This window comes from Equus asinus, chromosome 8 (assembly GCF_041296235.1).
Source record: "Equus asinus isolate D_3611 breed Donkey chromosome 8, EquAss-T2T_v2, whole genome shotgun sequence".
Taxonomy (NCBI): domain Eukaryota; kingdom Metazoa; phylum Chordata; class Mammalia; order Perissodactyla; family Equidae; genus Equus; species Equus asinus.
This window is the reverse complement of record NC_091797.1, coordinates 68,073,437-68,088,209: the sequence shown is the minus strand read 5'-3', so window position 1 is coordinate 68,088,209 and position 14,773 is coordinate 68,073,437. Positions and strand designations below refer to the sequence as shown.

Sequence of the window (14,773 nt, the reverse complement as noted above, 5' to 3'; positions counted from 1 at the left end):
TGATAACTAATTAGAAAACTTTTAATATTCCAAGAAGAAGATATTCATCTTCCTAAAAGCTTTAAGTACAATTACCATAAATAAACCTAAGTATTAAGTTGAAACCATCTTTTTTTGTAGGTGAATTTCATATGCCATTTTCATCAACGATTTTCTATGATTAAACCTAGAAGCAGCACACCCAGAGTACCTTCTCAACATCACTTCTCATTAGCTACTACAGAGACAACAGCAGAGTAAACTTGGGACTAATGTCTAGTACCTGACAGCATTCATTCCATTTCCCCGACAAATAGTAAGAACATAAGCATTGTATCTGGCATTTTGTTTTTAAAAAATTATAAATCACTGCTCTTCTCTCAGGGATTTTACAGCCATGTAGAGTCTGATAGCCACGCTTTCCTCTGATATTTCTTTCTCCTTAAAGTAATGTGTGGAAGACTGCCTTACATTGATTAAGAGAGAAATCTGTTCAACTGGTTTCAGTTAACTTCTTATTACCAAATTTTCTAATGACTAAATATTACCATACAAAATGCCCTAGAAAGGCAAGCTTAGGAAACTTTCCAAATAAAGCAGGAACAAAATGACACAATGTAAAAGAAAATTCTGATATTTTATTAACATAATGCAAAAGTTATCCTTTCAAGTTAAATATACTTAGGCATTACTGGTTAGAGACATGTCAAGAGAACTTTCAAGCTAAGAACAATTGCATTATAAATGATGATATTGACTTTAAGTTAATTTTAAAACACAGGTGATGTTATATATATTTTATATATAAGCTAGAGAAACAGCGTGTAGAATTGGTTTATATGATGAACATTATTGACGTGACTGAGCAAAAGAAGGGTAAGGAACGCCGAATGTTCTCAGCAAATTATCAGACCTACCTGATAAACAGCAGTCAACATACACAGACACACACACCCCTTCAGGCTATAGTTTATACTCATTTTAAAATTTCATATTAGACTGTGCAGCTTTTCTTTTTTTTCTTATCATTTTTTCTTTGTAGAAATCCACTTTTGCTTTGAAAGAACTAAAGTTTAGTTTTTGAAAAACTAAACCCAAACTTCACCATAAGCAAATTCCTAAGTTCACTGACCAATAACACTCAAAATTCTTTGTATACCAGGATTTAACTCAGAAACGCATGATTTTGTCCCTTTATTTTTAAGACAATGAGAAGTGACTGAAGTGTTTTCTGGCTGCAGCGAGAAGTGACCAGAGGTCTAGCGTCAGGAGCATGACCAGCAGGAGGAGGCTGCCCTGGCCCAGAGAGCACTGGCAGCGGCTCAGACTGGAGGAGGGGGACAGACAGCCCAGGAGGACGGCTTGGACACAGGCGTCCGAGGCAGCACAGACTGAGCCTGGCGACTGCACTGTGTGTTTAGCGCAAAAGAGGACACATCAAAAGTGACTCCCATCCAAGTCACAGTCACTCAGGTAAGTCCAAATGGCCCTGACTGTCTGTTAGCCTACTTCCCGTTTCTGTGACATGTGCTGCTCTGATTCAAAATAACCATTCTGGTGACAGCGTGGCTGTGGTGTAGAAAAGCTAATGATGACCCTGCTTGCCACTCCTCAGGAAATTCCAAGGGTTTTAGGAGCTCTGTGCCAGAAACTGGGATGAAGACCAAATATATATTTCTTCTCAGAAATCACAATATCACACTTCTAGACTTATATCTCCAGCCCAAATCTTTCCTCTGAGACCCAGATTTGAATTTCTGATCGCCTACTTAACGTGTCTTCTTGAATAACTCACGGGAATCTCTCAAATCCAACACACTAAAAATGGAAAACTGATATTTTCCTCCAAATGTGTTCTTCCTCAAGTCTTTCTGACTTTGTAAATGGCATATCTACTCACTTGGGAGCCCAAATGGGAGCTACATCTGAATCCTTGTCCTCAGCTCCCTCCTCTGATCTATCAGTAAGTCAGGTCAATACTATTTCCAAACTACAAATGAAACCTATTTCATTCTCTCTCCAACTCCTCTGGCAAAACCTTAATCCACCCACCATCGTTTCCTGCCTGGACAGCCTCAATAGTTTTCCGGCTTTGACTTTTGTTCCGTGACAATTCACTCTTGAAAAGGCAACCAGAGTGGTCTTTTTGCAGTCAGATTACACCACCACTTGGAGTCCTTCCGTGGTTTCCCACCCACTTGAAGCACAAATTCCTCACCGTGGTCTATACGGAGGCCTGTCTGCTGGCCCTGCCTGCTCCTCCAGCCTCAACTCTTGCTTCTCCTGACGCCCTCATCCCCTGCTTAGCACACTCGGATGTTGTGACTTTCTGTTTTCAAACATGCCAAGCTCCTCTCCTCAGCTTTGCGAGTGCATCCTCTCTGCCCAGTGCCTTTTCCCCTCGGGTCCTCTGTGGGGCAGTTTCCTTCTCATGCTTCAACATCACCTCCACAGAGAGACTTTCCCTCACCTCCATCCCCCCACTGAGAATCTATCTGAGGACCTTATTTGTTTCTTTTTATAGCCTTTACCAGAATTTAGGATAATTTCTTAAAACTTTATTTTGATTCATCTCCCCAGGAGGAGAGAGGTCATGTTTATCTTGGTCACTACTTTACTTATATTGTACACATGCATTGTAAAATCTATGTGTGTGCACGAGTGCGTAACAGTACCTGGCACATAGAGGCTACTGAGGGTATTCAATAAACATCTGGTGAATGAAGGATCACCTAGGGTTTGGGCTCCTCGGGACCTCCTGGAATATATTTCAGAAAGCATGAGGGCCCTGAAGACTACTAGGCTTATCTGAAAGCCTTCTTTAAAAAACCTGAAGTCCTAGGTCTCCACATGGAGACTGGCCCTTTGAAGGGCATCTGCCAGGCACAACCCTGTGACATGCTCCTGAAAAGGCCAACAGACTCAGTGCTTCTCCTTGAGATTTCAGATGTCAACAAAAGGGACGAGCAGAGGTTTAAGAATTTTGCATAAATGTTGGAGGTTGGGAGGATTGTTGTAGGTGTGGAATTCAGACGCTGTGAGGAACCCAGCACCTACTGCGATGTCAGAGGCACAGAAAACTGGAATCCTGTAGGTGGAATCTGTGTTGAAGATCTTGTGATGGTTCATTCTGCGTTTCAACCTGACTGGGCCACAGGGTGGCGAGATAACTGGCTAACGCTATTCTAGGGGTGTCTGTGAGGGGTTTCTGCATGAGATTCACATTGGGATCACTAGGCTGAGGAAGGCAGGCTGCCCTCCCTAGTGTGGGTGGGCCCCATCCCAGCAGCAGAAGGCCTGAATAGAACAAAAGGGAAAAGGCTGACCCTCTTCTGAGTAAGGGAGAACCCCTGCTTGACTGCCTCCAGCTGGGAAACTGGCCGCTTTTCCAGCCTTTAGACAGAAACATGGGTGCTTCCTGGGTCTTGAGTCTGTTCCCTGCAGATCTTGGGACCTGCTAACCTCCATAATCACGTGAGCCAATTCCCTACAGCAGATCTCTGTCTCTTTACAAGTATAGTTGGAAATAGAACCACCATCCTAACACAGATCTGGTTCAGTACAACGTGAAGGAAGGGACGAGACTCTGACAGAAGGCATACTTGTCTCAGGGAAGGGTCATGCCAGTGTAAACTCAAAGTGTCCTGACTTTCAGGTAGTGTCTTTCTAGCAGTATCCACCACAGTACCTAGTACTGAACTTTTTGGACAGTGGGCTTGTTCAAGAGGAAGATTATTTCATAATCCATTGTTCTGTGAAATATTTTTAAATCAAAGGGTGAAAATCAATTGTTTAAAAAAAAATCTTATCAAAATTAAAGCTAAATTTTGCCCAAACAATTTTGCCCACCAAACAGGTGCTAATGAATGCATGATGACATCTACTGGACAGAATAATTTTGTAAACTTCAAGGACCTGTCTCCAAACTCATGAAAAGTGGAGGGGTGGGGGAATTAGTTGTAAGGCATATCTCTTGCAATTGCTAACCAAAAAATAGTCACTTATTGTTTTAATTTGATGATGAGTTGAACATCTCCAACACACTGAATTATGCAAGGTTTGCCCTATCTTTAAAAGCAAATCTAATTTTGGAACATAAAGTGCACTTTAACTTACATACTATGAGTTACACAACTTTTTAAAATGCTGATTCCTAATGTTTAAAAATTATTTGAATGCTTTAAAAATTTTCACCTCAAAATACATCATATTTAAAATATATCTAAAGGTGAGATCTTAACCTACTATTAGCCATATCGTTAACTACAAACCTTAACTCCTTCCTGCACACACAGACCAAAACTCCTTTGTGGTGAGGCCAACGGCTGCATTTCACTGCTTTGATTCACATGTGTTACTTCACACGGGCGAGACTGGTTTGAAAAAGTGACTATTTTTTAAACTGTTGGAAACTCCATCTGAATCTGTAACGGATGGGCTCTTAATAAAACAAAATAGTTCTATAACAAGAAAAATAAGAAATTTCAAGCATATTGTGTTTAAACATTACAAAGCTTTCTTATATGAGATGAAGAGCCCACCATAAAAAGCCCCGAGCTCTCCCAGCATCCATTTCATCAGTTTTCTGGATCTCACTCCCAGGCTGAGACGGGCAGGTGCACTTTCCTAACTGCTCCATTCCTTTCTACTGCTCTTGCCTGTCTCTCTAGCTTTTCAACAGAAGCTAAATAGTTAGAAAAACATGCCCAAACCTGTAGAGCAAATTATACTTACTTAATAATTATTACTATAAACTTTTAAGGAAAGTTTATAAATATGAATAGGTAGAGATATCACAGTCATATCCAACTCAGTACAACTAATTAACATTATTATTCAGCGCTAACGTTGTTCCTAAGTTCTGAAGTAGCTCAGTTACTTTTCATCCTCAACCAAATATTTCATTTACATTTTTACCACAACTAGGATAACCTATAAGGAAGGAAAATATATTCCCTTTTCACTAAAACATCCTAGCCCAAAAACTCTTAGGAATTTTCTGAATTCTAAAAAGACTCGATAAGGCAACTACTGTCCACATGTGGCGGGCCACCTGTAGGACCCGATCCTACTGAAATGAAACACGTGGCTGGAAACAAATAATTAAGTTAAAACGCACCTCCTAAGGGACTGATCTTTAGACGAGGCAGTCCACCTTGAAGGGACTCAGCACCACTCCAGCAGCTCGCCGGCCCGGGATCTCCTCACTTCTACTACACTGTGCTCACTGACACCTGCTGTGTGCCAGGCCAGTAAGATTTCGAATAATGGAATAAATATTTATTCCAAATAATATGAGAAAATTCTTATTTCTCTGCCAGACTCTGTTATAAGCACTTCACTTATGTTAACTCATTTAATTCTCAAACCACCCCTACGGAAGGAGGCCCAGAGAAGTCAAGTTAGGCATAAGGTCACAGCCAATAAGTGATATATACTGGACATTCCTACTATAATACTAGTTAGTGTTCTGTAAGAAAAGCTGTGAACACTATCTGTCCAAGGCACCGGCACAGACGCGTCTGACCTTTCCAGGCTTCATGAGGGATCTAGTGAGAGAAGGAGCAGGTAAGAGGAGGAAGTTATGACCTGATATGAATATGAGTGGTGCGGCTGTCCCCACTGTGGCAGAGGGCGAGAAAACCCAAACCTGTCCTCGCACCACGAGCCACACAACTCTCATTCAGCTGAGATGAATAAAAATGCGAGTCAATGGGGACATGTTCGAAAGCAGAACATTGAGAAAACTTTTTTCGGAAGACCAGAAAAACTGAAATTAAAGTACTCTCTTCCTCAGCCAGCTTAATAAGCCGCTCGGCATTTATGAAGGCAAGCCAAACTCCTCATTTATCCTATGGAAGACGGACCTTCTCTGTAGAGTTAACTTTTCAATCGACCTTTCATAACCAAGCAATATAGCAAGGACATAAGGAAGTTGTGACACACATTATTTATTGCTAGAGTATCTGAATGTTCACTTATAAAGTACGGTCACACACCACCTAAGGATGTTTCAGTCAAGGACAGACCGCATAAACAACAGTGGTCCCATAAGATGAGTACACACAGCCTGGGTGTGCAGTAGACCGTACCACCTAGGTTTGTGTAAGTATACTCTGTGATATTTGCACAATGACGAAATCGCCTAAAGACGCGTTTCTCAGAACGCATCCCTGTCATTAAGCAACACATGACTGTATGGTAAGTGGTATGCTGCTGAAGTTAAAGGAAGAAAAATAGTGATAACCCACACCTAAGAGATTGGTGTTCTGCACTAAAGAGTTTGTTTTCTCTCACACTATTCTTTTTCTGTTTTTCATGCACTAAGTAAATTTTATGCTTTAGATAACTAACCATTCATATAAACAAGGATCTAAGGATCTATTAGGTTTAAAAGAAAAGTGACAGTGAGCAAATAAGAATTAAATATACAAAGAAAAATAAAACAACTCCAGAGACAAGCTCTATTTCTTTAACAGTCCCGTGACTGTATGTCCGTGGTCAAATGAGACTGGACGGGCTCCTGGAACACCAAGACTCCCAACCACTTCCCACCAAGGAAGGGAGGTCCTGAACCACAAAGTGTGCCTTGCTGTAAAAGAGCAAAAACGGTTTAGCCCTTTTCCACACTCACTTTCTGTGTTGACAAATGCAAAAAATGCAAGAAATAGCCTTCACCCTCAGGAAGATCCCTACCTCTCCCAGCTCTCAGGGCTGTGAAGAGTTCTCTGTGTAGACACGAAACCAGAGCTGGCCTCCCAGGTTCCCAAGGTGGCCTCCTTGGCAGCTTGAGGACAAGGGCACTACGTCTCTACTCCAGGACCCGGGGGCCTTTCACAGGGCACTAAAGTGAGCCTGCAAAGTGATGAGTCTGAGCTCCCTGTGCTACACACAGAAGTCAGAGTCATTACTTAATGTTCCTAATTTCTGTGCTACCAATTATATTATGCTTAAGCACTAAGTAAATGCGTGACCTATGAAAATGTGAAGGCTTATGACAACTTCTATAGGCTGATCCTATGGGGGACAGAAAACGGCATCTTTAAATTCTCTCCAACTAAGAAATTTTATAACTATATGGATTATTTCTGACCTGTGTGCAAGCTACAAACATTTTATCCTTGTTTCACCACTTGTTCATAGCCAAACACAGAATAATTTCATCCATAATTTGGCCTGACTGGCATTATACTCAATTCAGAATCCTTGAAAATATTTTGTTTCTTTTTTTCTTTAATTGACTCTCATTTAATCCTCACAACCACCTTTTGAGATAGAGACACTTATATTCTCTTCACACAGTTGAGGATACTGAGTCCAGACACTTAAGTAAGTTGTTCATGGTCATACAGCTATTAAGTGATAGGGCTTTATGGCACTTTTAACTAATCTTAACATATCTGACAATAGTCATAGCTTTGGGCCTCCAAGGTTTTCAAACAGTCAATTCAAAATGTAGTATCTTTAAGACTAGAAATTCACAACGAGTTTGCTACATCTATAGTCAAATTTGTATACATACCTCACTGAAAAGGCTTCCATTAACATATGAAATCCAGAGTTTCCAGAAGTTAGGCAGCTGACTTAAAACAAGCTTGGTCAATTTTTCAACAAATGCCACCCGGTGGGGAGTTTTGTATCTCCATGCTAAGGAGAAGAAAGAATAAAATACTCTCAATAGGGTTTTGAATCAGGAATAGAAATCTGCTTGAGCACAGTGCTGCCCCCCAACAAGCGGGCCCCACTCCTCCCACTCTGGCTGCAGAGCTTTAACTTGCTGACTGACCAATACTCCTTTTCTCACATCACACTCCCAGGCCCGCGGGCACAGAGCACATGTCAAGCAGAGGTCCTTGCTCTGCTCGGCAGGGCAGACAGAGCAGGAGGGCACAGCAGCAGAAGTGGGAGCCTCAAAGATGAGGGTGCTTTGGCTTTTCAGCCTTGTCTTCAGGATGCTATACTTCTCTTCAAAAAGTCAGGCAAGGGCAGGGCTGCCCCATGCCAACAATTAAATGGGAGGTTACTGTCAACCTGTTAGAGACGCAACCATGCACCCTACGTGGCAAATACTCAGTGAGGAATCAAGCCATCAGAAAGGAACATACTCAAGCACAATCATGTAATGAATAACTCTTCCCATAACAAAGAAATTTAAGAAAAAACAAAAATATTGATGCCTCTTTGGCTACATATCATTTAATGCAGTTATTGTAGTAAGCAAGAAATGAGTTCTTAGAGGTTTCTTCTCGGATGAATAGGTTCACAGGAACAAAACCAAATGTAGTAATTCAGTGAGCATTAGTCATTTTCCAGTCTCTTCCATCTTCACCGCACTCTTTCCTGTGTCCGCGTCCTTCCGAGCCCTGCTGCCTGGCCCTGCTGGGCTGCCTCAGAGCCTCCAGCAGGAGCAGGGCACAGGCACCCCAACTGCCCAGTTTCACAGTAATGATCAGGACGCTTCGGGGCCCACCTCTGACTTCTATTCAACAACTCCAAAGGCAAGTCAGAGAAGGGGCTTTCATTAACTCCTTCACCAACTGCCAGCTTCCCTTCAGAACACTCCTAGGCAGAAAGTTCTGTTGCTGCTATTATTGTTGTTATTCTAGTGGGGGAAGGTGGATTTTATTTATTCTAAAATGTTTAGTAATTTTCTAAAGAGACAATATATGGTTAGAAAAGAAAACTTAAAAGTGTACAGTGAAAAGTCTATGAGGGGCACACGAGCCCACCCTCACTGCCACGTGCCCAGTTCCCAACCTCGGCCCCAAGAAACCACTGTTACTAGTTTCTTGTGATTCTTTCTGAAATGTCTTTTATATACACAATTAAAAATAAACACGTATCCTCCACTCACCACCCAGAAGCTCTCTTACACAAATGAAAGCAAACTAAACACACTCTTTTGACACTTGGCTTTTTTTCATTTAACAATGGATCCTGGAGTTCTTCCATATTCATACATAAAATGCTTCCTCCCTTTCTACCCACAGTTACATAGCAGTTCATGTTTTGGGTGCATCATAATTTAACAAGTCCCCTTGTAATGGACAAGACAGTTTCCAACCTTTTGCAGTTAAAAATAATGCTTCAACCAACAACTTTGTTACCTACATCATTGAGCACATGTACAAGTAAGAGTGTAGAACACATTCTCAGAACAGGGAGTGCTGGTCCCAGAGCGCACGGAGCTGTAGTTCTGACAGGTATCATTAAATCCTCTACAGGGATTATTTACATACCCGCTAGCAACAATGGAAGTGGCAGCTTCCTTACAACCTCGCCAATGAACAAATCAAATACACAAAACCCAAAACAACAAACACCTGGGGTTTTTGCCAAACGGATATGTCACTATAGTATTACATTGCCTTTTAATTTTTATTATGAACAAGGTTGTGTAGCTAGTACCTATTCATATGCTTAAGAACCACTCAGACTTCCTCTTTGCGGCCTGTAGAGCCTCTTTATTTATTAGGCATATTAGCCCTTTGTCTATGTTATGAGCTGTGGGAAAAGCTTTAAATTCAGTTGTGACCTATGTGAACGGCATGGTTCTTTATTTGGGGCACACCGTAAATGTGTACTTGTTCCTTCAGCCACTATCTACTGACTGTTCACAGTGCGCTGATCCTGCGGCTGCACCCCAAGGTCTATGCTCCTCACCACTCACGCTGAACAGGGCAGGTCTCCCCCTCACAGAGCCTACAACTGAATGGACAGCCAACGAAAGGAGCCCCAATCGTATGTGATATGAGTCTAATGAGATAAGAGGTATATTTCATCTGGAGACAGAGCTGAAACAGACACACTAAGTATAGATAAACACTAACTGCTTTCCAAATGGCAGGCAGCACGCTACACAGCGTAAGCCCCAGGCCGGTATGTTATGGGCCAATGACAAGGTAAGAAATAGGACAAGAAAACCTAAAATCTGAAGTATTGGAAGACCTGCCTCATATGGTAGGAAGCAGACTCGTACATGGTACCTTCCCCCAAATTAATGTTGCAAGAGATCTGACCTCCACTTTGCAGCTATATTGACCATTATTTTGCACATCCATATTGTGAGAAACGCACCTGGCATCCTTTGTCACAGATTCTTTGCAGGGCTTGTTTGCTAGGAAATCAAAGTAAAAGCAACATAAGCGAAACCCAGGTCCCCACTGGCTCTGAAGTCGGACAAGCTCTTTGTGTGGTCTGGGCTGGCTTACCACCCATCCTTGTTTTCCACATACACAGAGATTTTCTACGTATCCACTCAGCCTCAAAGATCAGTCTGTCATGGAGAATGCCTCCATCCCAAAGAAAAATAGTGGACACTGCCTTTTCACAAATTTACCAGAAAAATTCTCTAAAAACCACAAAATAAACAAAGGAAACTCAGCTTCTCTCTTGTTAAAACCATTAATTAATAAGTATTCTAACTGAAACAATTTTAAAATAGGAAAAGCACCTGGACAAATATAAATAAAAACATAAACCAATTCCAAAAGGCTTCCTAAAAGATTCCTTCAGCTGAATCTTTTTATGGCAGATTAATCAGTAAAATTATTTTGTCTGAGTTCACCACAGTATGGAGTGTTAATACAGCTGCTCAACAGTATCGCCAGACAACCACACTGAGCTGGAAGTCTTGCAGTTACTTAAACGTGCTGGCACTCATCAGGGTTCTTCAAAAGCGGACAGGTTCCTGCAGCCTCCTGCCCAATGAGAGAGCAGTCCTCAGTCCGTGGTTCGTTTAGTCTCTCTACTACCAGCAGACTCTTTATGCCTATGTACGTATGTGTGTAAGGAGAGACCTTCTCCCTCATTCCTTGTCTAACTCATTCAAATTCTGATTATTATAACTGAAAAATTATTTTGGATTTTCTTTTTTACTGAATCCACCATGTCCTAGTTAAATTCCCACATGCTGTATCACCGACAGAAAAACTTCAAGAGTTATTTCCTAAGACTGATGAAAAGAACTAAGGGGATATGGCAGGAATGTCCAATTTTTTTCAATGAAAATCACAAAGTACGTAGTCTCATAAATTTTGCTTTGATCACAAAGTCAAGAATGAGCTTCCACAACTTTATTCACACCTATTGTTTCCAGTAAGCAATCCTTCCTAATGTTCTAATTTCAAGTAAAAATTTTAGGGAAATTAAACATGAATTATTTTCCTTCCACTTCTATCCATACTGAAGTAATAAGGATTGGATTTGACCTCCAGTAATAAATAACTAGAAAATGAGGAGAAAAAATACATATAAAAACAACTGTTTTCGGGGCTGGCCCCGTGGCCGAGTGGTTGAGTTCGCGCGCTCCGCTGCAGGTGGCCCAGTGTTTCGTTGGTTCAAATCCTGGGCGCGGACATGGCACTGCTCGTCAAACCACGCTGAGGCAGCATCCCACATGCCACAACTAGAAGGACCCACAACGGAGAATATACAACTATGTACCGGGGGGCTTTGGGGAGAAAAAGGAAAAATAAAATCTTTTTAAGAAAAAAAAAAAAAAAAAACTGTTTTCAAACATTGACAATAGGCAGCACAGGACTGTGACCCCTAAGGGAAGAGAAACACATGTTGAGCCCACCGTCAACCTGGCTTATGGCCTGCAGACAATTTCTAGACAACAGAGGCAAAGGGAAGAGGAAACTAAACACTGACCTGTGCCCTATAACTTATTAAAAAATCATATAGCATTTCTTTAATGTACAGGGAAAAATTCATTTTAATTATTTAAATTTAATTACTGGGTAGCTGCTTAATAAGTAGAAGAGATGATGATTGGTAATACTTAACGGCAGTAACACAACTAATTATGGAATTTTCCAAGAGAAAATGTTTGAAATTACACAAGCACAAATTTAAAAAACAAAGTGGGGCTAGAGATACTTACTATCATCCCGGATGGACTGGAAGCTGCTGCCCCTCGTCAGTGACGCCGTCTGACTAAGGTGACCCAACACCGAGGGCCGCACATCGTTATCCAGGTCGATCATGGGACTGTGAAGGCCTGGAGTACCTGGAGGACAGAGGCGACACCTCCATATATTACATCTATCCTTATTTAGCTGATTTAATGGACTACTTTGCTGAGTTATTTCTTGCTCAATCGTTCCATTCTTTTATTTATTTATTTATTCGAGGAAGATTAGCCCTGAGCTAACATCTGCCACCCATCCTCCTCTTTTTGCTGACGAAGAGTAGCCCTGAGCCAACATCCATGCCCATCTTCCTCTAGTTTATATGTGGGATGCCTGCCACAGCACGGCTTGACAAGCGGTGCCTAGGTCACGCCCAGGATCCAAACTGGTGAACCCTGGGCCACCGAAGTGGAGCATGTGAACTCAACTGCTATGCCACCCGACTGGCCCCTCCATTCTTTTAAATAAAACATTTACTAAGCAAAATAAAAAATAATTTCTCTAGGGGCTGGCCCAGTGGTGTAGTGGTTGAGTTTGCATGCTCCCCTTCAGCGGCCTGGGGTTCGCCCGTTCAGATCCTGGGTGCCAGCCTACGTACCGCTTGGCAAGCCATGCTGTGGCAGGCGTCCCACATATAAAGTAGAGGAAGATGGGCACGGATGTTAGCTCAGGGCCAGTCTTCCTCAGCAAAAAGAGGAGGACTGACAGCAGCTGTTACCTCAGGGCTAATCTCCCACAAACAAACAAACAAATAAATATTTTCTTCAAATAGCTTTTAAAAGTCATCCCCACATCTTCTTTATCCATTCATCCATCGATGGGCACTTAAGTGTCTTCTGAGTCTTGCCTATTGTGAATAATGCTGCCAAGGTTATCAGAAGAGAAGGCAGTGGGGGTGGGCAAAATAGGTAAAGGGGTACCTATTTACGGTGACAGACAGAAGCTAGACTTGCTGTGAACAACACAAGGCAGCCTATACAAAAGTCGAAATATAATGATGTACACTTGAAATTAATATAACGTTCTAAACCAATGTGACCTCAATAAGATAAATTTTTAAAAACTAAAAAAAAAAATAAAAGGAAACTCAGCCCGTCAGGAAAACCAAACCAAACCAAAACAAAAAAACAGAAAGAAAGCTCAGCTGTTCCCACCACGACAAATGACTGATTCAGAGGATTCAAACCATCGCTCTGGCTTAACATCCAGATATGACAAACCATCAAGGGAAACGTTTGTATCATTTTAGAACAACGTTACGCAAAATGGGAATGGGCAGAGGTGTTTCTATAAACATAAAAATCAGGAGGAGAAATCATTTTTTAAAAAACAACTTCGCACTTGGAAACAAAGTCATGGAGTTCTGACTCTCCTTTAATGACACAGACCTGTAGCATAAATCTTTGACTTCTCCCTTAAAATTTAAATCCCCAAATGCCATGATGTCTTTCTTTGGGACGTGGGATTTGATTCCCTATTTCTATTCCGGATGCCAGCACCTAGTTTGGATCCTTTTCACCTCACACTAACATTTCAGAAGCCTAACATTTGAGCACTGTCAAGAAATTCTCTTTATTGTCTTCGGTTAGTATCATTGAAATACTGCTTTCTTGACTGTTTTCTCAGAAGCCTTCCAGAAAACCCTCAGAATTCCAATCTAATTATCCTAAGAACCAGAAAACATTTTCTCTAAAATGGATCTCCAGAGCTATTAGGAATGGAATCCTGTGTTGCCAAAAGACTTAATTGCATGTTGGCTTTAATGGTCAGTCTACACAGGTACCTGTAACCACTGCTCTGAGCTCTTTAGCTGAGCATTCAAAGACCCTCAAAACAAAGTGAATTCAATAAACATTTATAGAGTATTTACCATCATAGGACACAAATATTCTCCCTATGAAAATGCATCTTACCTTTTTCTGCCTTACTTACTATCCTTTCTACGTGAAAGGCCGTACGCATCCTTCATCCACTTAAATGCTCATCCTTAAAAATGCAACTTGAATTACAGTTACTCCATGAAGTCACCTCTTACTATTCCAGCTCAAAGTGTTCTCTCTCTTCACCCTCTGACAGCAGTTAAAATGTACATAGTTTAGTTGACTTCACAACCTACCTTCTATTGTTAACAGCTAAGTATCGCCTATCTCCAAATCAGAATATTATCTTCTCAGGGTTAAGGATTAAGTATTAAATCTCCATCCACAGTCACTGGACGTTCCGCAAAGAACTCCCTCAATATACTGAGTGACTGATACTAAATTATTCAATAAGAACTTTACTCCTTCCTTTACATCTTAGTAGAATATTCAAAGCTTATAGATTTGTTTTCAGGTACAAAAGATACAACACATTTATAAAATAATAATTGTATGCCACTGATAATGTTAGGCATTCAATAACGCTGAACAAGTATTATGGAGCATCTCCCATGCACCAGGAACTGCAGGCCCTACGGATGCGGCGACGAACAGACAACGCCCTGCTCTCAGGGGGTTCACACTCTGGCGGAGAAGGCAGAAAATAAAGCAATGAATCCAGTAAAAAGTGCTATGGAGAGCCTACTTTTCTAGGCTCCTCCTGTCAGGAGCCACTTAACATGATACACTATGCACGATCTCCTGCATCCTCATGATACACTATGCACCATCTCCTGCATCCTCATGATACACTATGCACCATCTCCTGCCTCCTCATGATACACTATGCACAATCTCCTGCCTCCTCATGATACACTATGCACCATCTCCTGCATCCTCATGATACACTATGCACCATCTCCTGCATCCTCATGATACACTATGCACCATCTCCTGCCTCCTCATGATACACTATGCACCATCTCCTGCCTCCTCATGATACACTATGCACCATCTCCT

General features: G+C 41.5%; 1 protein-coding gene across 15 annotated transcripts in view; it reads right to left on the bottom strand.

Moving 5' to 3' along the window:
* The window catches only part of EXOC2 (exocyst complex component 2), a 203,072-nt gene that overhangs the window by 75,449 nt on the left and 112,850 nt on the right, over positions 1–14,773 (bottom strand). For 14 of the 15 annotated variants that reach the window (XM_044773364.2, XM_070515744.1, XM_070515756.1 and 11 more), the window contains 2 exons: positions 11,867–11,992; positions 7,502–7,626 (listed from right to left, as the gene is read on the bottom strand). In XM_044773364.2, coding sequence (XP_044629299.1) covers positions 7,502–7,626; positions 11,867–11,992 — 251 coding nt within the window. The remainder of the gene's footprint in view (positions 1–7,501; positions 7,627–11,866; positions 11,993–14,773) is intronic. The other variant, XM_070515753.1, reaches the window with a different exon arrangement.